The sequence below is a fragment of the Halichondria panicea genome, chromosome 7 (assembly GCF_963675165.1).
Source record: "Halichondria panicea chromosome 7, odHalPani1.1, whole genome shotgun sequence".
In the NCBI taxonomy this organism is placed as follows: Eukaryota; Metazoa; Porifera; class Demospongiae; order Suberitida; family Halichondriidae; genus Halichondria; species Halichondria panicea.
Genome location: NC_087383.1, coordinates 3946210 through 3972426, shown reverse-complemented (window position 1 = coordinate 3972426; position 26217 = coordinate 3946210). Strand labels below are relative to the sequence as shown.

The window sequence follows — 26217 nt, the reverse complement described above, 5'->3', positions numbered from 1 at the left end:
TCTTGATTTATAGTAGACCAAGCTGTAAACTTAGCGTGAGAGCAGAGGTTTTTACAGTAGAGGCTGACCAGATGTGAAGTAATTATTAAATAACCACACCCTCTCACAGCTATAAAGGGAGTGGTCCACAGCAGGGAACTAGCCAAGCAAGTAAACAAACTCTGGCAAGTAAACAAACTAGATGTACATGTTGGAATGGCCACTAAAGAGCAAAATCAAGGTAATCTAAGTCCTTGAATGATTCAGTTAGATTAGTACACACATTACACATTACACATGCCCTATATCTAGCTCGCTCGGGATCTAGATCTTGGTTCTACTATACTGACATCAGCACTAGATCTATATCTATATCATCTATGGTTCTACACCACTTTCACCTTTGGTAGTATAACATCTATTGTACGTATGACGTGCATAGACAGATATTAGAGTCCACTGACTCACTGCTACAAAATTATTACTATTTTTATGGTGAATTCCCTCAGAGCTCACAATTGATGATCTGAAGACAGAATTGAAACTGACTGATGAGCAGCTCAATACAGCAATACAGAAACCAGATCTACCCGAGTTAGCAGCATGTTTCGATAACACTGATGACTATCTTGAAAAGCTGGAGCTGTCACCTGGACAGAAAACTGACGTAAGCGAAGTGAAGGCTAAAACACGTCTAAACCGCACTCAAGCCGGAATGAAACTTGCCCTAGAATATTGGCAGAGTAAAAACCAACTACAAGCCACCTTCCAAGCTCTGCTACTCATCTTACTCTCCCTGCTCAAAGGAGACGTTGCTGTTCAAGTGTGCAAGTACTTGTCTGACAAATGTGAGTCTGTCATGTGGGAGTGTGGTCATTGTGGTACCATACGTTGTGGGAGTGATTGCAGGGACTGTCAACTTAATTGCTATTGTTACACATACCATTCTCTCTATTGGTATAATAACTATCACCAGGAATGGTACTCACCTATTGTTTGTTTCCCCAGACTCCACCACCTCGTGTCCCCCCTCCCGAGAGAGGGTCCTGCTGAACCACAAGCTGTCCTTGTACAGGGACTACCTACAAAGTCGCTACAGAACACAAGTATCCACATCAGCCACACAATGGCCTCCCATCCCAACAAACAAAGTTTTCAAGCTGGCCATGATTCAGAAGGAGGAAATACAGAGAGGAAGAATCGACGATGAATTTGTTAGACTATCAATCACAGGAAAAATCGACGATATTTTACTTCAAAAAACTCCGGTTAACTTGACTAACATTTTCTCTGAGATTGGAAATAGACGAAACTTTGTGTTGATTGAAGGAGCTCCCGGCTCTGGCAAGAGCACCCTTGCTCTACACATCTGTCAGGAGTGGGCAGAGGGAAAACTGTTCCAAGAGTTTAATATTGCAATCCTCGTGAGACTGAGAGATCCACTTGTTAGAGAAGCCAAGAAAATAGAAGACCTTCTCCCTTGTAGGAAATCAACACACGCAAGCCAGATAGGAGATGAAATTTTAGAAACTGATGGCAAAGGTGTACTGTGGGTGCTGGACGGGTGGGACGAGCTTCCTTCTGACCTCCATGGAGACTCGATCATCAACAAACTAGTTGAACCAGACTTTGCACAAGAAAGTCCGCTACATAAATCCGCCGTCATTGTAACATCTCGCCCGTCGTCTTCAGCTAAGCTCCACCCACGTGTATCGTCCAGGGTGGAGGTGTTGGGGTTCACTCCACATGAACTAGAACTGTATTTCAAGGAGTGTCTGAAAGGTGACTCACAAGCTGTGCAGACTCTACTGGAGAGAGTTCGAGAGAACCCAGTGGTAGAAGGTAGCTGCTACCTCCCCCTCAATGCTTCCATTGTCGTTAATTGCTTCCTTTCTGATAACCACTCACTCCCCACATCCAACCACGGGATATTCACATCAGTTGTCCAGAGCTCTCTCAAAAGATACCTCCAGGATAGGTTGGGGAAAACTACTCCAGTGGGAAACATCACATCCCCAGACTCACTGCCCTCAGAAATCAGAACACAGACCATACAAATGTGTCAACTTGCATATCATGGGATTGAACAAAACAAAGCAACATTTACTGACGGTGATTTGACCGCTCTTCGCATTCCAAAGGAGATTTCAAACGTTGGATTATTACAAACTGTTCCCAGTATCATTAGCGATGGTCATCTGGTTTACTACTGCTTTCTCCACTTGTCTATTCAAGAGCTACTAGCAGCAATCCACATCTCTCTCATGTCTCCCAAGCAACAAATTTCTGTATTCCAGAAGCTGTTTGGTAATCCTCGATTCAGTGCAGTCTTCCAGTTTTATGCTGGTATCACCAAACTGAGAACTAGTAGACCAATCCTCAGCTTGCTACCTCGATTCTTGTGTCCAGTTCCAGCCACTGTTTTTGATCTGGTCAGAAAGGTTGTCAAAACTGAGAAAGAGAAGAAGTATAATACTCATGAGCCGAAGATCCTTTTGTTGTCCCTCATCAACTGTTTATACGAAGCTGAAGACTCGCGACTGTGTGTGTTTGTGGCTAATCTTCTTAATAACAATCTATATCTTAATAGCACTACAATGAATCCTATTGACTGCCTCTCTGTTGGATATTTCGCATCAGTTTGTTCCAACACCAGTAATGGATTCATACTGCGCCTCCACAGTTGCTCTATTGGTGACCAAGGCTGCAAATTTCTGGCCCGAGGACTCTCCAAGTGTCCCGACTCTAATAATGATATTCCTACAGCAGGGATACACATCGCTGAGATTATCGAGAACACTAGTTCAATATCTAAATTAGATTTGTCTTATAATGCCATTGGTAACAATGGACTTTGCACACTCTGTGAGGCCTTGTCAACTAACACATCATTAAAGAGCCTGAACCTGTGCAGATGCTCACTAACAATATCAGACGACAATGGAGCTGCCCTCTATAAATTTCTGAATACAAACAATTCCCTCGAATATCTTGATTTGTCTCGTAACACAGTGACTAGCTGTCGTCACATTGCTGCCGGACTTGCAGTCAATAAGACTCTGAGAATATTGAGATTGGTTTCCTGTGAACTGACTGATCAGAGTATCGAGGAGCTATCAACTGGACTGATAAACAAAATTAAAAGACTGGAGATATGGCGTAATGCCTCAATAACAGAAGATGGAATGAAGACGCTTGCCAGACATCTAACCACCCACTGCTCTGAACTGACACGATTGTACGTACCCGCCCACCTAAGATTCTGTATCGAGACAGTATTCAGGGACGCTAACAAAGAGAGGAAGAGAAATGGACTACCTGAGATTGTTGTTAAAATAGACTGACTCAGATTTATTATTATTCATACAGTTCTGACAATTGATTTTAATTCTGCCATAATGCATTCAATGACCTATGGCTATACCTTAATTAAATGCATAGAGAAAAGTAGTAAAGTATTATATTATACTAGTATATATAATTATGTTAGACACTATAAAAAGAAATGTTGTTAATTAATTACAACTTGTCAATAGCACAGCAATAACAAGGGCTTCTCCTTGGTAATAATGAACAATAACAGACACACACAGTCAGCTTTACCGTATCCCTCGTGCGGCCACTCCTCGAGGGCTTCTCCTTGTACAATAACAGACACACAGACACACACACACACACACATAGACACACACACACACACACAAACACACACACATACACATACATACAGTCAGCTTTACCGTATCCCTCGTGCGGCTACGCCTCGAGGCATAACACGGGCTTTTCCTTGGTAATAATGATACTCACATGCACAGTAAATTGTCAATGAACACATGTAAGCAATTTGCTAGTGAAAATCCAATTTAACGCTCTGATGCCTTTTGTTCATATAATTATGAGGAAGATGAGCAAATTAACGTTCACTTTAGCCCTCCCAAACATCTTCTAAACATCTTCATGATTGCCAGGCCCTCGTATTGCAGCTGAAGGAGGTCCTGTGTGGGGAGAAGAGAGGGCAGTGAAACACTTCAACTGGTATAAGACAAAGAATGCATGTATTCTACATAACACAAAATCATATTAGTACTCCCTTTATTGCTCCCCTCATCTGGAAGACCAGCTCCACCTTCTCTATCTGCCTGCCCAGGAAACGACCAGACACCTCAAACTTGCTCACATCACAAGTTATGCATGTGGCAGAGCACCCTAACATGATCTTAAACACAACATTTCTGAACCTGGGGGAGTGTTAACATAGCGCTCAACGTTACACATAGAGGCATAAAATAAGTCAATAGCCTCACACTGAAATAGATTAGTAGTAGAATCTGGACAAAGTACGTACAAGAGCAATAATATTAAGAGCACATGTCGATGATTATCATGTTGTTTGATCATAGTAGAGGGATTCCCAGAATAGTACATCAATGACAAGAGACATACGAAGCTCTTAACATCAATACCATGACACACCAATGTACGCAGGAATTGAAAGCATAATTATATCTATTTAGTATATAGACAGCCCGTATTAAAGATCTAAGCACACAACACAAGTATGTTAGTATCTGCTATGCACTCTCCAGTACGTAGGTGGAGACTCACAGAGTGGGTGGGGCATATCTCTATGGACACTGATGCAGATGATTAGTTTGATCACGTCAGAGTACGCGTCGATACCCAGCTATCTGTCGGGGAGTCCACTGTCGATGCTCGAAGGAAAAACCCTCTGTGGGGGGGAACAGTGAGAGTCATATTATGATTCAGTTCCGGGAATAAATGTCATAGAAAGTTACTAATTGACTCACATTTTTCCCATCCGGAGGTAAATGGAACACAGCTATAGGTTACGTCTCTGTGGGGCATGAAAAAATTGATTGACTGAAATTGTGTATCAGGTTTTAAGCAACTAATAAGGATTATCACTTATTGAGCGCACAATCCATTCTACCCAAAAAAAACGGGCAATAGTCTCTAGACACAATCGGCATCATGTATTGTGTATTTTGCCTAAGCCTTAATCAGTACATACTGTATAGCAGGTCATTTTCGTGGGATGAAAAATCCGAGACAAAAACGTAGTTTTGTGTGTAAAAATTCCCTTTGCTTCACTGCATTGCATGCGTTCCGGTCAACCATGCCTACGTTTTCGTGAGTGATAAATATTCGTCAAGGTTTAGCTTGCCCACGGAAACTATACCCAGGACGCTATACGTACGGTGCTGTACCACTTTATCACCTGTTTCAAGTACTCTTCCTTCTCCCGTTACTTTGTAGCACTCGAATATGTCCACCCCGTCCACTGCAGGCACACTGCTCTGCTCCAGCTCCTTACAGCGATCCAGTGCCTTCTTGAGCTCTTCCTCCATCACAAGTCTCTCTTGCACAGCAGACTGGGTAATAGATTGCATGGTGGTCATGTACACACACAGGTATACAGATACAACCATCACAACATCGTGGTAGTGGTACAGTAGTTATAATAAAGGTACAGTAGACTCTCGCTATTCCGACTCTCTGAAGTACGGCCTGAAATGTGGCCAACTCGCTATTCTGTATACTTGCTGCCCCAAACTAGTAATTTTATACGTATACATTTAGGGTGTGGTTTAGCAGAAAAACTGTGTGTGGGGGGAGTGGTTGGGGTGTACAATGAGAGGCATTATGTGTGTATGTGAGGTGTGTGGGGGGGAGAGGGGTTGTGTGCAATGTGTGCGTATGTGAGGTGTGTGTGTGGGGGGAGAGGGGTTGTGTGAATTGTGTGTGTATGTGAGGTGTGTGGGGGGGGAGAGGGGTTGTGTGCATTGCGTGTGTATGAGAGGTGTGTGGGGGGGAGAGGGGTTGTGTGCATTGTGTGTGTATGTGAGGTGTGGAGGGAGAGGGGTTGTGTGCATTGTGTGTGTATGTGAGGTGTGTGGGGGGGGAGAGGGGTTGTGTGCATTGTGTGTGTATGTGAGGTGTGTGGGAGGGAGAGGGGTTGTGTGCATTGTGTGTGTTTGTGAGGTGTGGGGGGGAGAGGGGTTGTGTGCATTGTGTGTGTATGTGAGGTGTGTGGGGGGGGGAGAGGGGTTGTGTGCATTGTGTGTGTATGTGAGGTGTGTGTGGGGGGAGAGGGGCTGCGTGCATTGTGTGTGTATGTGAGGTGTGTGTGGGGGAGAGGGGTTGTGTGCATTGTGTGTATATGTGAGGTGTGTGTGTGGGGGGAGAGGGGTTGTGTGAATTGTATGTGTATGTGAGGTGTGTGGGGGGAGGAGAGGGGTTGTGTGCATTGTGTGTGTATGTGAGGTGTGTGGGGGGGAGAGGGGTTGTGTGCATTGTGTGTGTATGTGAAGTGTGTGGGAGGGAGAGGGGTTGTGTGCATTGTGTCTGTTTGTGAGGTGTGGGGGGAGAGGGGTTGTGTGCATTGTGTGTGTATGTGAGGTGTGTGGGGGGGAGAGGGGTTGTGTGCATTGTGTGTGTATGTGAGGTGTGTGGGAGGGAGAAGGGTTGTGTGCATTGTGTGTGTTTGTGAGGTGTGGGGGGGAGAGGGGTTGTGTGCATTGTGTGTGTATGTGAGGTGTGTGGGGGGGGAGAGGGGTTGTGTGCATTGTGTGTGTATGTGAGGTGTGTGTGGAGGGAGAGGGGCTGCGTGCATTGTGTGTGTATGTGAGGTGTGTGTGGGGGAGAGGGGTTGTGTGCATTGTGTGTATATGTGAGGTGTGTGTGTGGGGGGAGAGGGGTTGTGTGAATTGTATGTGTATGTGAGGTGTGTGGGGGGAGGAGAGGGGTTGTGTGCATTGTGTGTATATGTGAGGTGTGTGGGGGGGAGAGGGGTTGTGTGCATTGTGTGTGTATGTGAAGTGTGTGGGAGGGAGAGGGGTTGTGTGCATTGTGTGTGTTTGTGAGGTGTGGGGGGAGAGGGGTTGTGTGCATTGTGTGTGTATGTGAGGTGTGTGGGGGGGGAGAGGGGTTGTGTGTGTATGTGAGGTGTGTGTGGGGGGAGAGGGGGCTGTGTGCATTGTGTGTGTATGTGCTAGGTGTGTGTGGGGGAGAGGGGTTGTGTGCATTGTGTGTATATGTGAGGTGTGTGTGTGGGGGGGAGAGGGTTGTGTGCATTGTGTGTGTATGTTAGGTGTGTGGGGGAGGGGGCATTGTGTGTGTATGTGAGGTGTGTGGGGGGGAGAGGGGTTGTGTGCAATGTGTGTGGGGGGAGAGGGGTTGTGTGCATTGTGTGTGTATGTGAGGTGTGTGGGGGGGAGAGGGGTTGTGTGTGTGTGTGTATGTGAGGTGTGTGTGTGGGGGGAGAGAGGTTATGTGCATTGTGTGTGTATGTGAGGTGTGTGGGGGGGACAGAGGTTGTGTGCATTGTGTGTGTGGGGAGAGGGGTTGTGTGCATTGTGTATGTTATAGTTATTGACTGGTTGACTAGTAATTATGGCTTATAACCAACCAATGCCGAGGGCGTAGCCCGAGGCTGAGGTTGGTTATAGGCAACCAGTCAACAACTGATTTATTTACTGCAAAAACAGCAAAACAGTCATTTGAACATCAATGGAGACAGTCAAACTTGCTCTCACAGCCACTTGTGCCTCAGAATATGCAGTTAGAACAGTTACAGCTGTCAAGTATGAGAGCTAGCTACTTCTCCAAACAGCTAGGTTCTACTGGAAGCTATAAACTTTGACCAGACCCGCCCACCACCAATATTCAGCAGCTGCCGTTTTCAATTTGCATTGCACAAGTCTACCAACACTGCTCTACCTCTGAGCCACAGCTTGACTAGAAACACAGAGCAAGGATTGAACTGCAGTGTTTCAGGCTCATGAACATGTAATAAGTAGCTTAGACTGCTAGCTAGCTCAGGTCAATATGACAATAACACAAAACATAGAAAACATAGTCTACAAACCTTTTTGCGTGCTGTATTGCTATTTACTGTGTACAAATTGTCAAGATGATTCAAAAGTTGAATAGTGCTTGTAGGAAGTAAAAATATGAGCCATATTCCATACTTCCCTGGGGGAAGTAAAATATGGCTCATATTCACTGGAAATCGCCTAGGATACGGAGTGAATCAGTAAATAAGTATGTAAGGTGTGTGTGGGGGGAGAGGGGTTGTGTGCATTGTGTGTGTATGTGAGGTGTGTGGAGGGAGAGAGAGGTTATGTGCAATGTGTGTGTATGTGTGTGTGGGGGGAGAGGGGTTGTGTGCATTGTGTGTGTATGTGAGGTGTGTGGGAGGGAGAGGGGTTGTGTGCATTGTGTGTGTATGTGAGGTGTGTGGGGGGGAGAGGGGTTGTGTGCATTGTGTGTGTTTGTGAGGTGTGGGTGCGTGTGTATGTGAGGTAAGAGGGGGAGAGGAGTTGTGTGCATTGTGTGTGTATGTGAGGTGTGGGGGGGGGAGAGGGGTTGTGTGCATTGTGAGGTGTGTGGGGGAGGGAGGGGTTGTGTGCATTATGTGTATGTGAGGTGTGTGGGGGGAGGGATTGCGTGCATTGTGTGTGTATATGAGGTGTGTGGGGGGGAGAAAGGTTGTGTGCATTGTGTGTGGATGTGTATGTGAAGTGTGTGTGTGGGGGGAGAGGGGTTGTGTGCATTGTGTGTGTATGTGAGGTGTTTGGGGGAGAGAGGGGTTGTGTGCATTGTGTGTGTATGTGAGGTGTGTGGGAGGGAGAGGGGTTGTGTGCATTGTGTGTGTATGTGAGGTGATTGGGGGGGAGAGGGGTTGTGTGCATTGTGTGTGTATGTGAGGTGTGTGTGGGGGAGAGGGGTTGTGTGCATTGTGTGTATGTGAGGTGTGTGGGGGGGAGGGGTTGTGTGTATGTGAGGTGTGTGGGGAGGAGAGGGGTTGTGTGCATTGTGTGTGTATGTGAGGTGTGTTGGAGGGAGAGGGGTTGTGTGCATTGTGTGTGTATGTGAGGTGTGTGGGGGGGGAGAGGGGTTGTGTGCATTGTGTGTGTATGTGAGGTGTGTGGGGGGGGAGAGGTGTTGTGTGCATTGTGTGTGTTTGTGAGGTGTGGGGGGGAGAGGGGCTGTGTGCATTGTGTGTGTATGTGAGGTGTGTGGGGGGGAGAGGGGTTGTGTGCATTGTGTGTGTATGTGAGGTGTGTGGGGGGGAGAGTGGTTGTGTGCATTGTGTGTGTGTAGGGGGGGAGAGGGGTTGTGTGCATTGTGTGTGTATGTGAGGCGTGTGTGGGGGGAGAGGGGTTGTGTGCATTGTGTGTGTATGTGAGGTGTGTGGGGGGGGAGAGGGGCTGTATGCATTGTGTGTGTATGTGAAGTGTGTAGGGGGGAGAGGGGTTGTGTGCATTGTGTGTGTATGTGAGGTGTTTGGGGGGGAGAGGGGTTGTGTGCATTGTGTGTGTATGTGAGGTGTGTGTGGGGGAGAGGGCATTGTGTGTATGTGAGGTGTGTGGGGGGAGGGGTTGTGTGTGTATGTGAGGTGTGTGGGGAGGAGAGGGGTTGTGTGCATTGTGTGTGTGTATGTGAAGTGTGTGGGAGGGAGAGGGGTTGTGTGCATTGTGTGTGTATGTGAGGTGTGTAGGGGGGGGGAGAGGGGTTGTGTGCATTGTGTGTGTTTGTGAGGTGTGGGGGGGAGAGGGGCTGTGTGCATTGTGTGTGTATGTGAAGTGAGGGGGGGGGGAGAGGGGTTGTGTGCATTGTGTGTGTTTGTGAGGTGTGGGGGGAGAGGGGCTGTGTGTGTGTGTGTGTGTATGTGAGGTGAGGGGGAGGGGGAGAGGGGTTGTGTGCATTGTGTGTGTTTGTGAGGTGTGGGGGGAGAGGGGCTGTGTGTGTGTGTGTGTGTATGTGAGGTGAGGGGGAGGGGTTGTGTGCATTGTGTGTGTATGTGAGGTGTGTGGAGGGAGAGAGAGGTTATGTGCAATGTGTGTGTATGTGTGTGTGGGGGGAGAGCACCAGAGAGGACACCTTCGAGGTTAGGTAAATTTCTAAAAGTAGCGACAGCTGCGTTGACAGTTATTTTTTAATGTCGTGTATTAAATGGAGGTAAACTAATGTAGGCACACACCCTAGCATCGATTAAGATACAGATTCTAACTCCCCGTTTTTAAGCGGCTAGAAATCGAGGCAAGTATAGACTGAGTAGAGCTATGCATAATTAGATACGACATCAGGTTTTTAACACAATTTTTCAACCTCCAAAAGAAGTGACCTCTGGCTTAGTAAATATTAAAAAAAAAGTTTTGCTTTAATTAAAGGTCTTACGGTAATCTTACTTGAAAACTTGAATACGTCGGGTTCATTTCTGACAGGGCAGCATTCTCAGCCTCAAACTGTGCAAAGGAACAGAGAACATGATCTATGCTTACAAGGCACCAACAGATTAACCAGACAATAATCTAAATTAACTCACCATCTTCCAGCCCGAGAATGCTGTAATACTTTAGTCTGTGGGGTACGGGTATGTGAAAATCAAAGTGCATTTATGGTTGAACATCCATTCTTTATCATGTAGTCTACCATAAACTGAGTACTCTGCATTCTTACCCAGGTGACAAATTAGTATGCGGGCCAGACCTTTTCTCAGGGAGGGGGGGGGGGAAGAGAGGATAGAAAAGACTCCTGCTGACATTTTCAACACAGCCTTTGGTGGGTGTGGTAAATGCAAAGAAAAGTGGGCGTAAGCTTATCTCTATTTGGCATCTGAGATACACCCACTTTTCTTTGCAAGTCAACACCCAATTTAATTTAGATTTTCAGACTCAGAGAGCTGCAAGGCACAGATTTATTTGCTGGAATGGCCACTAAAGAGCAGAACCAAGGTATAAAAAGTGTCATGTTTACTATAAAGGATAAACCCAATGATTGCTAAAGCATCTTAAAACCCTCATTGGTGATTGCTAACCTTGTGTGCTTGCTTATCTATTTTCAGAGCTCACAATTGAAGATCTGAAGACAGAAATGAAACTGACTGATGAGCAGCTCAATACAGCAATAAAGGAACCAGATCTACCCGAGTTAGCAGCATGTTTCGATAACACTGATGATTATCTTGAAAAGCTGGAGCTATCACCTGGACAGAAAACTGACGTAAGCGAAGTAAAGGCTAAAACACGTCTAAACCGCACTCAAGCCGGAATGAAACTTGCCCTAGAATACTGGCAGAACAAGAACCAACTACAAGCCACCTTCCAAGCTCTGCTACTCATCATACTCTCTCTGCTCAATGGAGACGTTGCTGTTCGAGTGTGCAAGTACTTGTCTGACAAATGTGAGTCTGCCATATGTGAGAGTGTGGTCATTGTGGTACCATACGTTGTGGGAGTGATTGCAGTGATTGCAACCAAATAAGGGACAGTTAACTTATTTTATTGCTTCACGTACAATTATTGAGATAATACTATATCACCAGGAATGGTACTCACCTATTGTTTTGTTTCCCTAGACTCCACCACCTCGTGTCCCCCCTCCCGAGAGAGGGTCCTGCTGAACCACAAGCTGTCCTTGTACAGGGACTACCTACAAAGTCGCTACAGAACACAAGTATCCACATCAGCCACACAATGGCCTCCCATCCCAACAAACAAAGTCTTCAAGCTGGCCATGATTCAGAAGGAGGAAATTCAGAGAGGAAAAATCAATGATGAATTTTTTAGACTATCAATCACAGGAAAAATCGACGATATTTTACTTCAAAAGACTCCGGTTAACTTGATAAATATTTTCTCAGAGATTAGAAATAGACGAAACTTTGTGTTGATTGAAGGAGCTCCAGGCTCTGGCAAAAGCACCCTTGCTCTACACATCTGTCAGGAGTGGGCAAAAGGAAAACTGTTCCAAGAATTCGATATTGCAATCCTCGTGAGACTGAGAGATCCCCTCGTTAGAGAAGCAAAGAAAATTGCTGACATACTTCCCTGCATTGATACGGCCGTGGTTAATGAGACAGAGGCAGTAATAAAATCACTGTATGGCAAAGGTGTACTGTGGGTGCTAGACGGATGGGACGAGCTTCCTTCTGACCTCCCTAGAGACTCCATCATCAACAAACTAATCCGACCAGATATGTCACGAGAAAGTCCGCTACACGAATCCGCCTTGATTGTAACATCTCGACCGTCATCCTCGGCTGAGCTCCACCCACTAGTCTCGTCCAGGGTGGAGGTGTTGGGGTTCACTCCACATGAACTAGAACAGTATTTCACTGAGTGTTTGAAAGGTGACTCACAAGCTGTGCAGACTCTACTAGAAAGAATTCGAGAGAACCCAGTGGTAGAAGGTAGCTGCTACCTCCCCCTCAATGCATCCATTGTCGTTAATTGCTTCCTTTCTGATAACTACTCACTCCCAACATCCAACCACGGGATATTCACATCTGTTGTCCAGAGCACTCTCAAGAGATACCTCCAGGATAGGTTGGGGAAAACCACTTCAGTGGGAGACATCACATTTCCAGACTCACTGCCCTCAGAAATCAAAACACCGTCCATACAAATGTGTCAACTTGCATATTATGGGATTGAGTGACATTTACTGACAATGATTTGGCCAATCTTCGCATTGCGAAGGAAATTTCAAAAGTTGGATTATTACAAACTGTTCCCAGTATCATTAGCGATGGTCATCTGGTTTACTACTGCTTTCTCCACCTGTCTATCCAAGAGTTACTAGCAGCAATCCACATCTCTCTCATGTCTTCCCAGAGACAAATTTCTGTATTCCAGAAGCTGTTTGGTAATCCTCGATTCAGCGCAGTCTTCCAGTTTTATGCTGGTGTCACCAAACTGAGAACTAGAAGACCAATCCTCAGCAAGCTACCTCGATTCTTGTGTCCAGTTCCAACATCTGTTTTTTGATCTGGTCAGAAAGGTTGTCAAAAGTGAGAATAAGATAAATGATAATGATATTTATGTTAAGCCAAAACCTCTCTTGTTGTCCCTCATCAATTGTTTGTACGAAGCTGAAGACTCATCACTTTGTGTGTTTATGGCCACACTTCTTAATCATGATCTAGATCTTAATTTCACTACAATGAATCCTATTGACTGCCTCTCTGTTGGATATTTCACATCAGTTTGTTCCAACACCAGTAATGGATTCACACTTAGCCTCGAAAATTGCTGTATTGGTGACCAAGGCTGTAAATTTCTGGCCCGAGGACTTTCCAAGTGTCCCTTCGAGATTAGTCTTAATCTTCATTATAATGATATTCATGAAGATGGGATACACCACATCGCTGAGGTGATCAAGAACACTAGTTCAATATCTTTGTCTTATAATGCCATTGGCAATACTGTGAGGCCTTGTCAACTAATAAATCATTAAAGTATCTCAATCTCTCCAACTGCTCACTATCTCTCAACAATCACGGAGCACTCCCTCGACTACTGAGCACAAACACTACTCTTAAAGACCTTTATTTGTCACACAATATTATTGATAACACTGAACTGAGGTATATCTGTGAGGCCTTGTCAACTAACACATCATTAAAGAGACTGCACCTGACCAATTGTTCACTAACAATATCAGAGGACAATGGAGCTGCCCTCTATCAACTTCTGAGTGCCCTCGAATTTCTTTATTTGTCTTATAACACAGTGACTAGCTGTCGTCACATTGCTGCTGGACTTGCAGTCAATAAGACTCTGAGAACATTGAACTTGAGTCGCTGTAATCTGACGGATCAGAGTATCGAGGAGCTATCAACTGGACTGATTAACAAGATTAAAACACTGTACATTGAAGGTAATGACTCAATAACAGAAGATGGAATGAAGACACTTGCCAGACATCTAACCACCCACTGCCCTGAACTGACACGATTGTGGATACCTTATCACCTAAGATCCTGTATCGAGATAGTATTCAGGGACGCTAACAAAGAGAGAAAGAGAAATGGACTGCCTGAGATTTACGTGGCAATCTGATATCGACCATGATTTTACTTGATTTTATTCTGCCATAATTATTCAATGACAATTTAAATGCTATGTTGGCATATTACACAACCATTACCTAAAACAAATTAAAGGTTGTGTAACATTGTGACAATGTATTATACTATTGAACTACTATTAGTTAATATACGGCATGATGTAATGAGTGTTCTGGGCATGTCACATATGATTGAAAGTGATAGAAAGAGTTGAGTTTGTTACAGTGGAGGTCTTGCCGAGATCCAAGAGCATCGTGGACGGATCGGCGTGCTGATTGTCAAGAACAGACCAGAGAGTAGCTGAGGTATATCCTTGGTATTCTCAAACGTTTTCAGCAAGGAGAACAGAATTTAGAGACCACGTGGTCATGTCCGGAAGAGAGACACGGCTACCTCTTAACTCAAAGAGACTGACGGGGAGAGCTACCAAAAGGATTGCTACAGAGTTGGGGCTCCCCACCACAGCTTCCACTGCCGAGGTGCTACAGATAATAGACGCAAAACTGTCTGATGGGGGTAGAGAGCCTTCGAACGTACAAGTACTGATGGACGAAACGGGAATCTTTTTAGAGATTCCAGAAGAAGAAACTCCTGCGATGGACCAGGAAGCGGCAGAGGACCCTGAGAACGGAACCGAGTCTGAAGGGGAACTGGAAAAGGAACTAACAGCAGTACAACAGGAGGTTGAAGCCCTCCAGGAGGAGTTGACTGCAGCAAAAGAAAGAGTACATTCCCTCGAGGGGGAGGTAAGTAGTTACCAGGCAAAGCTTGGTGATGAAAAGATCAGATTATTATAAGCAATTGTGGAAAATTAATTGTGATAGTGCTATGCAATACGATGTGTTTATGTGTGAAAAAGATAATGAAATATGTGAATTAAAACAACGCTTGGCCGAAATGACTTCCACACGGGAAGCAGGGTACCCTGCGCATCGCACACCAGCTCGCCTATGAGATCGAGAATCGTGGACCCTAGAACAAAGACCGTACTCCCGAGAAAGGGGAAAGCCCCTCCAGTCGAGACATTCCAGGGGGATAGTAGGGGCGTCAAATTCGAAGACTGGTTGCCATCGTTTGATCAGACCAAGATCGGCTATTGCAACTGGCAGGCCACTTACGTGGGCAGGCTCTACAAGAATGGGGCCTGTTACAAGCAATCGAGAAGCAGACCATGGATGCAGCGGTGGAGAATCTCCAGAGCCGGTTAGACCCTGGAAGCAGAATGCTGGGAACACTGGAATTTAAACACATGTCCCAGATGCCGGCGTGGGTGAGTTCATTACCCGTCTAGAAAAGGCATTCAGAGAGGCCTATGGTCGGGAACCACTCTCTAAAGAGACCAGAGATGCCCTTCTGTATGCCCAACTACAAGACAGTTTGAGGTATGAGTTACTTCAGGCCCCAGCCGTCTCAGGAGCCCTGGCCTATGAGCAACTATGCATTGCAGCAAAAGGGGAAGAGAGATGTCTGATGGCCTTGAAGAAGAGGCAAGAGCTAGAGAGTGGCAGGAGTCCACCCGCGTATACAAGAGAGAGCTCAGGTACAGATAATTCAGGCCGGAAAGTGTGCTACGTGTGTAGGCAGCCTGGGCACTTTAGCCGGGATTGCCGTCAGAGGAAGACAGAGAGCTCCGGAGGTCATAAGTGGAAAAACCCCAAAACCAGACAAGTACAGACCCAGCCTGAGGCGTCAGTTGCAGAGAATATCAGTTGACTACTTAGTGTCCTCAGATGACGATGACCAGTCTAGTGTGCAGACAGTGAGAGTACGAGATACAGGGAGCAAAGTGATGTATGCTAATGTTGATCTACATGGTGTACCAGTGAAAGGAGTCATAGACAGTGGAGCCGACATTACTATTCTGGGCGGGGATCTGTTTAAAACAGTGGCCACAGTAGCCAAACTGAAAAAGAAGAACTTTCGGAAAGCCGACAAAACACCTCGCACCTATGACCAACGACCATTTGTGCTTCATGGCTGCATGGACCTAGACATTTCATTCGAGGATCAATGTCTGCTCCAGTGTATATCAAGATAGACTCATCCACACCACTGCTGCTGTCAGAGGGGGTCTGCCGGCAGTCTATCGTACCCCCAACAGAATCGGCTGACGTACCTATGGTTAAGGTGTCACTAGTGCGGTCAGAAAAGCTGCTACCTCAACAGACGACACCTGTCACCGTACAGTTCCCCACAAATAAGCCAGACGCTCTCATACTGATAGAGGCAGACTTGGCTTTGATTGCGCAAGGAGTGCATCTGGAGCAAGGTCTCGTGCAACCTGGATTAGAAGACACCACCGTGCTCCTGACCAACAGAACAGGGTTCACCGTAGAGCTCTTTGCGGACCACGAACTGGGCACGGCCAACGAAGTGGACCTCATCTCCCCTGTGCAGATTAATGACCAAGGACAGCTTGATCCTGGTCCCCGAGCTCATGTTGTGCAGTCGATGCCGTCTGATCAGGTCCTTGAGAGGAAGCAGAAGCTAATAACATACGTCGACACCCCCAAATGATAAAGCACCGTTCTGCAAATTCCTAGAAGACTACCACACGGCCTTCTGCCTCGAAGAAGGTGAACGGGGAGAAACGGAGATGGTGAAGATGCAGATTGACACAGGCGATGCTCAACCCCGGAGACAAGCACCAAGAAGAATGCCGTTCGTAGTCAGAAATGAAGTGGAAAGACAAGTGAATAAGATGACGAAAGCGGGAGTCATCAAGAAGTCACACAGCCCGTGGGCAAGCCCAGTAATCCTTGTGAGGAAACGTAATGGTGACTATCGATTCTGTGTCGACTACAGGAAGCTCAACGAAGTGACAACGAAAGACACATTTCCCCTTCCTCAAATTGACGACCTGTTGGATCAGCTGGCAGACTCGAGATACTTCTCCACACTAGATTTGGCTGCAGGCTATTGGCAGATACTCAACCTAAGACTGCTTTTGTAACGCATCGTGGGTTGTTCGAATTTTGTGTCATGCCTTTTGGACTGACCAACGCACCAGCTGTCTTCCAGAGACTGGTTCAAGAGGTCTTGGACGGATTGAACCAGGAAGGCGAGCCCGACTTCGTGTCTGCATACATCGATGACATCCCACGAACGCTCAAGGAACATCAACAGCACCTGAAGAAAGTAATGGACCGAGTATTAGCGGCTGGATTGAAACTGAATCCGGCTAAATGCAAATTCATACGACAAGAGGTGGAATATTTGGGACATATGATTACTCCACAGGGACTGAAGACGTCCGAAAGACACCTTAAAGCCGTAAAGGAGTTTCCAGTTCCAACCTGCGTCTCTGGTGTTCGACAATTCCTAGGACTGACATCCTATTATAGACGCTTTGTCAACTCCTTCGCAACAATAGCAAGTCTTCTGCATGCCCTCACCAAAAAGAATGCGAGATTTAGTTGGGACCCTGAATGCCAGACAGCATTCAACACCCTGAAACAGAATTTGCTAAAAGCCCCAGTTTTGGCTTACCCAACATTCATCAAGGACTTCATTTTGGAAACGGATGCAAGTGTGGCCGGTTTGGGAGCTGTTCTGTCTCAAGTACAAGAAGATGGGTTACCCCACCCAGTGGCATATGCCAGTCGAGCCACCTCTCAAGCTGAGAGAAACTATGGCATCACAGACTTGGAAACACTGGCAGTTGTCTGGTCCCTAGCCCATTTCAAAACTTACCTTTATGGCCAACAAGTGAAGATTTTCACAGACCACACAGCTGTCAAGGCAGTTCTACAGAACCCAGCAGCGAGTGCAAAGCATGCTCGTTGGTGGTCGAAGATATATGAGAGTGGAATTGGCCGGGTGGAGATTTTATACCATAGAGGAAGAGATAATCAGAACGCGGACACTCTCTCGCGTTGTCCTCAAGACCAAGCACCCGACGAAGAAGTTGATATCGGCGTATCAGTGTTCCACCTTGTGGGAGACGACTCGATCAGAACACTACTGAAGCATTGCCCTAGTGAAATGGACTCCAGCGTAGGGAATGTTACATCTCTGTTGGCAGAAGAGACGGAAATGCAAGTGTCGCTCACTGGGTCTCTTAAAGAAGAACAGGCGAAGGACCCGGAGTGTAAGCAAATATTGGCATTCCAGCCTCAAGCTAATTACCTGACTAGGATGGTGGACCGCTTTGCAATTATCGAGGGAGTCCTGTACTATATCAACCCCAAGAAGAACCACAGTAGGAGGGCAGTGATTCCGAAGAGTCACCGACAAGAGCTGATAAGGCAGTTCCACAGTGGTCCATTTGCAGGACACTTCTCAGGACAGAGAACTTATGGTGCCCTCTGCCCAAAGTTTTGGTGGGACGGAATGTATCAAGATGTCCAACAGTTTTGCAAGAACTTCCCACCGTGCACGACGGTGTCTGGCGGACCAAGAGTAGGGAGACCACCGCTGCAACCCATCCCAGTGCGAAGACCTTTCCAGCTGGTGGGTGTTGATATCATGGACCTCCCAAAGACGGATTTAGGCAACAAACACGTCTTGGTGTTCCAAGACTTCCTGTCGAAGTGGCCTATGGTTTTTCCCATGCCTGATCAGAAGACCAGGAGAATTGTAGACATACTGGTGAAAGAGATTGTCCCGGTCTTTGGGGTGCCGGAGGGAGGGCCTTCTCTCGGATCGAGGCACTAACTTGCTATCCTTCCTCATGAAAGATGTGTGCACTCTGTTGGGCACAACCAAATTGAACACTACCGCTTATCACCCCAGAGGTAACGGCTTAGTTGAGCGTTTTAACAGGACGTTGAAGCAAATGATTCGCAAGCATGTAGAAACGAGGGGCAAGCAATGGGACACCAACCTTCACGGCCTATTATGGGCTTACCGCAACACTCTGCACGAAAGCACCGGAGAAAAGCCATCCTTCCTTTTGTTTGGGACTGACCTAAAATCTCCATCTGAAGTGGCCCTGTTACCACCTGAGGACGTGAGGAGTGAAGAGGTGTCTGACTACCGTGAGAAATTGGCTACTACGCTAAGTCAAGCTAGAGACCTAGCCGCCGAGTCTATCCAACAGGCTCAGACGCGCTACAAGAAGTATTATGACCGAAGGACGACTCCTAACACTCAGATGAACGGACTGGACCATGATTCGCTTTCGACAGGATGAGTCAGGCAAAGAAAGGAAGTTGTCTCGACCATGGCATGGACCCTATAGAGTACTGGAGGTCACGAAAACTGGCATGGTCGCTGAGAAGGTGTACGCTCCTCAAGATGGTAAGATCCAGGTACACCTGGAACGTGTGACGCGATGCCCTGATGGATTTCCATCCGGGTACTACTGGTATGGACCTCGTCGACAGGGGCCTGGGCGTCCCCCGAAATGGCTGTCCAAGTTGCAGAAAGAAACTCTCCCGGAGGAAACTCTAGATGAGACTGTATCTCCCAAGACTCACACACCAATCACCCCCTCTGATACCGACGCAATATTCGACACTGTGCCGCAAGAGTCTGCAAAGAAGAAGGCCAGAGAACCAATTGCAGTACCGTCGAAAGGTACGCAAACACGAACTCGAACTCGAACTCGAGAAATCAAGGCCCCGGCTCGGCTGATGAGTGTTAAGGATTCAGAGAACGCTCGGGACGAGCTATCCTGAGCAGGGGATATGTAACATTGTGACAATGGGCATGTCACGTATGATTGAAAGTGATAGAAAGAGTTGAGTTTGTTACAGTTGTTATAATGCCGGGATAGCACAACAGCAATACTGTACGTACATTTTCAGTGAATACAATAATAATTATAATAATAATTATTGGTGATTATAATTATCATGTTTACATAAATACCGCAATCTGATTGGCTAAAGGAAGTGTTCAGAAAATCATGTACTTAGAAAATTACGTACTTCACTTAGAAAATCATTAGCAAAGATTAGATATACTGATTGGCTAGATACTCATGGTTGCTATGATCTAAAATGCTTAGACACTGTTTAGGAAGTTTCCACATGATTTAGAAGTCCTCAGGGCTAGTAGAACTCTCACTATACGTTCGGAATACTACAACCAGCCCTTTGGCTTTGGGCTTCTACCCAGTACCTTAATGTTACTACTATTAATATAATATAGACGGGTAGTAATTTTAGCGTTTTCAGATTTTTTTGTTTTTAGGGTACTAATTTTGGCGGACTAGCTTGCTTAGCATACTCTCAAAAGTACATGCATTACATTATACAAAAGTACATCAGAAAAAAGAAAAAAGAAAAAAAAATTTTTTTTTGAATGAGATTCATACTTTTTTAATTGCGTTTTATTATTAGCACCACGTACTTAATTTAGCGTTAATTTCAAATTCGTACCCGTTTACAAGGTATAAATCATGTATAGTTATAGTCTAACTATTATTTAATCTCAACCATGCATGATTTATTTTGTACTACGTTATTCAATGACAATTTAAATGCTTTGAGAACAGTTAGTGCACAGAAGACAGAAATAGGCACATTACTTAACCACTACCTAAACAAATCAAGTTAGAAATGGTCAATAGCACAGCAATAATGATGGTTTCGCTTTCTAAACAGTGTCACAGAAAGTACATGTACTGCACGTACATAAAATTGTCATGAATACAGGAAATACAATATAACGCTTAGCGATTTTTGTTCATAAGGAAAATGAGCAGATTAACGTTCAATTTGACCGTCTCACACATCTCCATGATTGCCAGGCCCTCGTATTGCAGCTGAAGGAGGTCCTGTGTGGGGAGAAGAGAGGGCAGTGAAACACTTCAACTGCTATAAGACAAAGAATGCATGTATTTGTAAATACATGTACTTACATACACCGTACAAGCATACCAACACTATACCTGACACAAGGCAGTGAACTTTAAACACTTTACATACCTAATTATGCCTGTACGCACACACACACCCTCACCTGGAGGACCAGCTCCACCTTCTCTATCTGCCTGATGTGATCTCAAACACAACATTTCCGAACCTGAACCTGGACGAGTAAAAAATAATGTTCACATTATTATAGGGCGTAACGTTAACAGGTAAGATTGGGGCAAAATAGCCTCACACTTTAATTCTTTAAGTCTAGATTATAGTAGTAGAGTCTGAGCTTCAGTCAAAACGTGGACAAAAGTACGTGCCAGAGCAATTATTGGGACATGTTGATAGATGTTTGATTCTAGTAGGGCGTAACGTTAACAGGTAAGATTGGGGCAAAATAGCCTCACACTTTAATTGTTTAAGTCTAGATTATAGTAGTAGAGTCTGAGCTTCAGTCAAAACGTGGACAAAAGTACGTGCCAGAGCAATTATTGGGACATGTTGATGGATAATCATAGATGTTTGATTCTAGTAGGGATTCCCAGTAGTATTCGATGACAAGAGACATACGAAGCTCTTAGCATCAATACCGTGACACCCCAATGTACCCAAATGGACTAGGAATTGAAAGCACAAATTCTATTTACATTGACAATCCATATTAAAGCTCTAAGCGCACAACACAAGCATGCTATTAACTGCTCTCCAGTAAGTAGGTGGAGACTCACAGAGTGGGTGGAGCATATCTCCATGGACACTGACTGATGTAGTTTGGTGAGCATGGTCTGGGTCACGTCAGAATACTCGTCGATACCCAGCTTTCTGTCCGGGGGGTCCACTGTCGATGCTCGCAGGAAGAACTCTCTGTGCATGGGGGGGGGGTACATTGAGTGTATATAAGTTCTACTGTATTACTACGAGCATCAAACATACGCAAACTTTTCGATGGTCGCAACTTTTTAGCCTAAATGAAAATACACACGATCCTTGCCAGAACGCAATAGTTAGATCGCAAAGGGTCATGTTTTCTGCTCGTACAAAGGTTTTTCACCAGCAGTAATGTGGTATATATAATGTATACTACCATTCCTTCGTGCAGTGAGTACATACTTTCAACTATTTGACCACAACTTCAGTTCCGATAATCACATTTCTTACCTGCACTTTTTGAAGGCGTATGATTTCATTACTCCGCCTCAAACTATGCAAAGGAGCAGAAAAATATGATAAACATTACTTAGAGAACTGTTCAATAACCGGCCATGGAAAGTTACTAATTGAATAAAAATGTCTGCTGATTCAGCATAATCGCAAGCGTTTTTCAGCAAAATAATTATGGTTAACAGTCTAGTCCAGTAATGTACATAGATGCATTGTATGCCATAATCTGTAAAGGTATACTGTATAACTTTTATCACCTGTTGTTCGTAGCACTCGAATATGTCTACACAGTGCCTTCTTGAGCTCTTCCTCCATCACACGTCTCTCCTAGCTGCACAGCAGACTGGGTAATAGATGGTCATGTACACTACACACACACACAGGTAATGCAACCATCATGTGCATGGTAGTGGTACAGCTGCAAAATACCATACAATGTTGCGAGCTACAAAAATGGCTAATCTGTGAGACCCTCGAAAATTATCTTATTATAAGGTGGTATCAATATTATAGTAACTGCTCTCACGATCTACTCTTGGTGGTATGGAAACTCACATACAAATTATGGTGAGGATCTGAAATGGAGAATGGGCGGGGACTAGCTTGCATATACCAGCAGATATGATATACATGTAGCTACTAATCTGTCCACTGAATGTATGGAAAGCAGTGTGAAGGCTGAAGAAACTGTTAGTACGAAGTACTGCAAAGGTCATCAAGCACTGACATATCACAAAAGATAGTTTAAGCCTGCTGCTTATACGAGAAATGTGAAATATGTTCGGAATTGTTGGTCAAACCGATATACCACAGTGAGCGAGTCAGCCATCTGCAGGTTCCTTGGCGTAACAATTTTTCGTTCAGCATGCAAGTAGTCTCAGCACAAGGTGTTGCTGGCCCTTCTCCACATCAAATCCTCCCTGGTTCGCTCTAACCACTAAGCCACACCTATATCTATGCTTGTAACGATTTGACTGACTATATACATACATTTACAATGTAGGTTCTTTGGGGGGGGGGGCAAGCTCATGCCTATTCTGTTGAAAATTGTTCTGTTTGACCCAATTTTTGCAGAGGAGGTTGGAGACGATCACGTGCACCACTTTTTTTGCTGAGCTGGCACAGAAATTGACAAGGATTTTCTATGTAAACTTCTAGATGGTGTTGCACGATCATTGGAGACTGACATTTATGTATCTCTCTGGCTACTTTGAATATAAAGTATTCATTAACCAACCCGATCCCCTCTATTCTGGCGAGTTATCAGTGCATACAGTGTTTACTAGATTCTTGCCAGCCAGTACAATGCAAGCTACATACAGCACCGCTGAACTATACTCTACCCTATAGTCTAGCTAATCTTGGTCCAGCCAGACAACAGACACAGCTAGTCCAGTGTTACAAGTCAGCAAAGCAAGAGTATCCATAACTTTTTTATATTACAGTTATTCGGTATCTATGGTAACGTGAGCAGAGACCTTAGGAATTTCACATGATTGATGACGCGTGGCCAACCTCCTCTGCTATTTTTGTATAGTCTAGTTCTAGAAGCCATCATTACTATACCGTATAGCGGGTAATTTTCGGGGGACAAAATATTCGTGGTTCAGCAATATTGAGACATTTCGTGGGTAATAATATTTTCGTGGTTGCTGCTTGGATTGTAGGCAAGGTCGCTTCATTCGTGGGTAAAATATTCGTGGTTAGACCACCAACCACGAAAACCACGAATATTTTGCCCCACGAAAATTACCCGCTATACGGTACTACATGCATGTACATGTATTTATACTATTTGTTTGCATAGCAACATTGTATGGTGGTTTTGTGGTAATGCAGTAAATGATTTAGCAAGGTCTATAATGCAAACAGCTGTACAGTAGTTACATGTACTGCAGGTACATGCATAAATTATACAGTGTTCACCGAATGTATACATAATACATATACAAATATACTAAACTCACACCTGCCTTGCTGTTGGCCAGTTCCAATTCTCACTCCAGCTCAGCCACGACACCCAGGTCCATGATTTGAGACCTCTCGAGCAGCTTCTGCTCCAACTCCCTCAGCAGGTCATCCTCTAGACATCGAATGGTTTCACTCTTCTCCTCAACCTGATAGGGGAACATCAATAAGTTGCTGCCAGGTGGAGAATACTCGACATACAATAGTGACGTGCATGTACAGTCAACTACAGAACATCTGGCAATGAAATTTAACAGTATTCTCCCACTTTGAGATAAAGGTAATCTAAAGTTGGACTGTAGTTAGTATTAAATAGGCATCTGCTATCAGGGTTGTTGCAATAACTATTATAAAGAGATAGTAGCGTACGTGTACATACAGCTGCAATCACACAGTACACCATCAGATCGGCTATTCAGAGCATAGATCATACAGTATATACATGATCAATTGCTAAATGCTCTGAAATGCAGCTCACTAGCAAAAAAGTAATGCCAAGCAAATAGTAGATCTATTTTGATTAAAGGCCACTGAATATTCTAAACTTGTACTGCACATGTGTATCTCTCACCTCTGTGGATGGTATAGGAACCAGGGAGGCCCTCTGATACTGTCTAGAGGACTGGACTTCTTCTCATTCAATCTAGGAGGTATGAAAACATAATATGTATTTGGTAAAGATCTGCTCCCAAACAACATTGCAATTGATATTGACAGGTAAAGGGGTCATTAAAGTAAAATTTGAAGTTTGAGCACAAACATTCCTCCTCTAGCTCTAGCTGACAACAATCTGTCAAGAGTCCATAATAAAAGAGAGAGAGTATATCGAGCATATCGTTACCTTCCATCAAATGTATTCAGAGTGTAACGTTACACCCTGTCTGAAACGCGTTATCAACTAATGATTTGGCCAATTACATTTTTTCTGCCTCGAGGCAAATAGCAAAGCAAGAAGTTACGTTACTTTCCAAATACATGTTATGCTACGTTAGATACTCCCTCTCTTTTATTATGAACTTATGAACTCTTGCTATTAGCGGCCTCTCAAAATTGCCAAGAAACTTAATTAAGCAACTGTAATCACATGACGTACGTACATGTACCAACACCATTTTGTGAAGGAGAGAGTATAATTATACAAAGCAGCACTTTCAGCGTGGGATTAATATAAGGACTACACATTTCCATGCAGTGCATACTGAATACAGAGAAGGCAGCAAGATTAATAACGATCATCATAATTATAATTATATATGCCATTGGGTCATTCCAAGTGAGATCAACACACAAAATACACGCCCCCCTCAAATTATCCCGAAACTCATAAAGTTATCGAACCACAAGAATTTTGGGGGTCACTTATTGCATGGCTTCTCGTGCAAAATTTTCATTAGGGTAAGTTCAAATGGTGGGTGGTTGTTCTAGAGTAAGCTATAGTATTCCTCATCATCCGTTATAAATATTGCAAGTTCCTCACACATTCTCAAACTCTCTCCCACCACGGCACTAGTCTGACCAGGTGACCCGCCCATCAGGAGGGCTGTGGGGGTCCTCCTGAGACTAGGGGGTTTATGGCCTCATCGTTCACAGTCAGTGTTGAGCTGGAAGAGTGCACTATAATCAGTGGGATATGCATGTGTGCACTGCACTAGGTGGTATACTTGTGTACTTGGAAATGCAAGTGTATAGCTTTGGATGATGGTATATGTACTTGCAAAGTGTACAGCAGCAGCGCTGCAGAAACGATGCAAATGTACTGTGATAGCCAGGCACATAAGTTATATAACTATACTCATTTTGCTATGACGACGGTGTGCCATCGATTGGGGGTTATGCATGACAACTCAAAGTAGTCACAGCAACAGAATTAACACAGCAATAAGAGAAATATGAACTCTCTATAATTATAATAGTTCCTTAATGTGAACCACATTACATTATACCTGAGTGTTGACTTGTAGGAGTTGAGATGTTCTGAATTCAATAGCCATTTCCTCCACTCGCTGAGCCACGGCAAACTGTCCGTACCCCTCACCCATGAAGCAAACACCTGGTGACAGTAGTGAGGCCTGCATGTCTGTAAAAAGGAAGGGGGGGGGGGGCACAGTTATGGCATACATAGACCCTGATGATCCGGTAGCTATAGTCTCAATAAAAAATGGACACACTATAAAAATTTGTCAAGAATATCCATGCAGCAATGCATTCATCATTAAGTGAAGTAACTTTAACTAATAAGTGTGTTGTTCTTGCAAAATGCCTAGTTGGCGACCTAGGAAAAAGACAACTCAGAGGCTAGGATGCCTATATACATGTATACTGCATGCTATTTCCAAATGAAATTTCAAGTCTTCCTCACATGCATGCATGTTTAGGCATAATTATTTTTTCTTGCTTCCAGCTGATCCATGCAAACGGCCACAT

At 44.7% G+C, this 26217-nt stretch overlaps 2 protein-coding genes and 2 long non-coding RNA genes across 7 annotated transcripts in view; 2 read left to right on the top strand and 2 right to left on the bottom strand.

Moving 5' to 3' along the window:
- Positions 1-62: 62 nt before the first annotated feature.
- LOC135338778 (NACHT, LRR and PYD domains-containing protein 12-like) lies at positions 63-3477 on the top strand. Its single transcript, XM_064534865.1, has 3 exons — positions 63-220; positions 489-827; positions 988-3477. Exons 1-3 carry the CDS (start codon positions 196-198, stop codon positions 3321-3323), a joined length of 2700 nt encoding a protein of 899 aa, XP_064390935.1. The 5' UTR covers positions 63-195; the 3' UTR covers positions 3324-3477.
- Positions 3457-25222, bottom strand: LOC135338785 (uncharacterized). 3 transcript variants are annotated; one of them, XR_010395752.1, is made up of 7 exons: positions 24365-25222; positions 23795-23942; positions 22083-22168; positions 21823-21865; positions 21393-21528; positions 20765-20833; positions 3457-3974 (listed from the first exon to the last, which is right to left on the bottom strand). It is a non-coding gene; the product is annotated as an uncharacterized LOC135338785 (long non-coding RNA). The 3 variants fall into 3 exon arrangements; XR_010395750.1 differs by lacking the exon at positions 3457-3974 and adding an exon at positions 20366-20579 and having other exon boundaries at positions 24365-25221; XR_010395751.1 differs by lacking the exons at positions 3457-3974; positions 21823-21865 and adding an exon at positions 20366-20579 and having other exon boundaries at positions 24365-25220.
- On the bottom strand, positions 4030-10593 carry LOC135338790 (uncharacterized). 2 transcript variants are annotated; one of them, XR_010395761.1, is made up of 7 exons: positions 10465-10593; positions 10331-10365; positions 10194-10250; positions 5219-5372; positions 4788-4834; positions 4585-4708; positions 4035-4217 (listed from the first exon to the last, which is right to left on the bottom strand). It is a non-coding gene; the product is annotated as an uncharacterized LOC135338790 (long non-coding RNA). The 2 variants fall into 2 exon arrangements; XR_010395760.1 differs by having other exon boundaries at positions 4030-4708.
- LOC135338773 (NACHT, LRR and PYD domains-containing protein 12-like) overlaps positions 10629-26217 on the top strand; it is a 36947-nt gene continuing 21358 nt past the window's right edge. The window contains exon 1 of the mRNA XM_064534859.1: positions 10629-10739. Coding sequence (XP_064390929.1) covers positions 10715-10739 — 25 coding nt within the window. The 5' untranslated portion in view covers positions 10629-10714. The remainder of the gene's footprint in view (positions 10740-26217) is intronic.

Coding starts and splice junctions, on each gene's coding strand:
- LOC135338778 (XM_064534865.1), top strand. CDS start 196: ATGGCCACTAAAGAGCAAAATCAAG. Junction 221..488: donor CACTAAAGAGCAAAATCAAG/GTAATCTAAGTC, acceptor GAATTCCCTCAG/AGCTCACAATTGATGATCTG. Junction 828..987: donor CAAGTACTTGTCTGACAAAT/GTGAGTCTGTCA, acceptor TTGTTTCCCCAG/ACTCCACCACCTCGTGTCCC.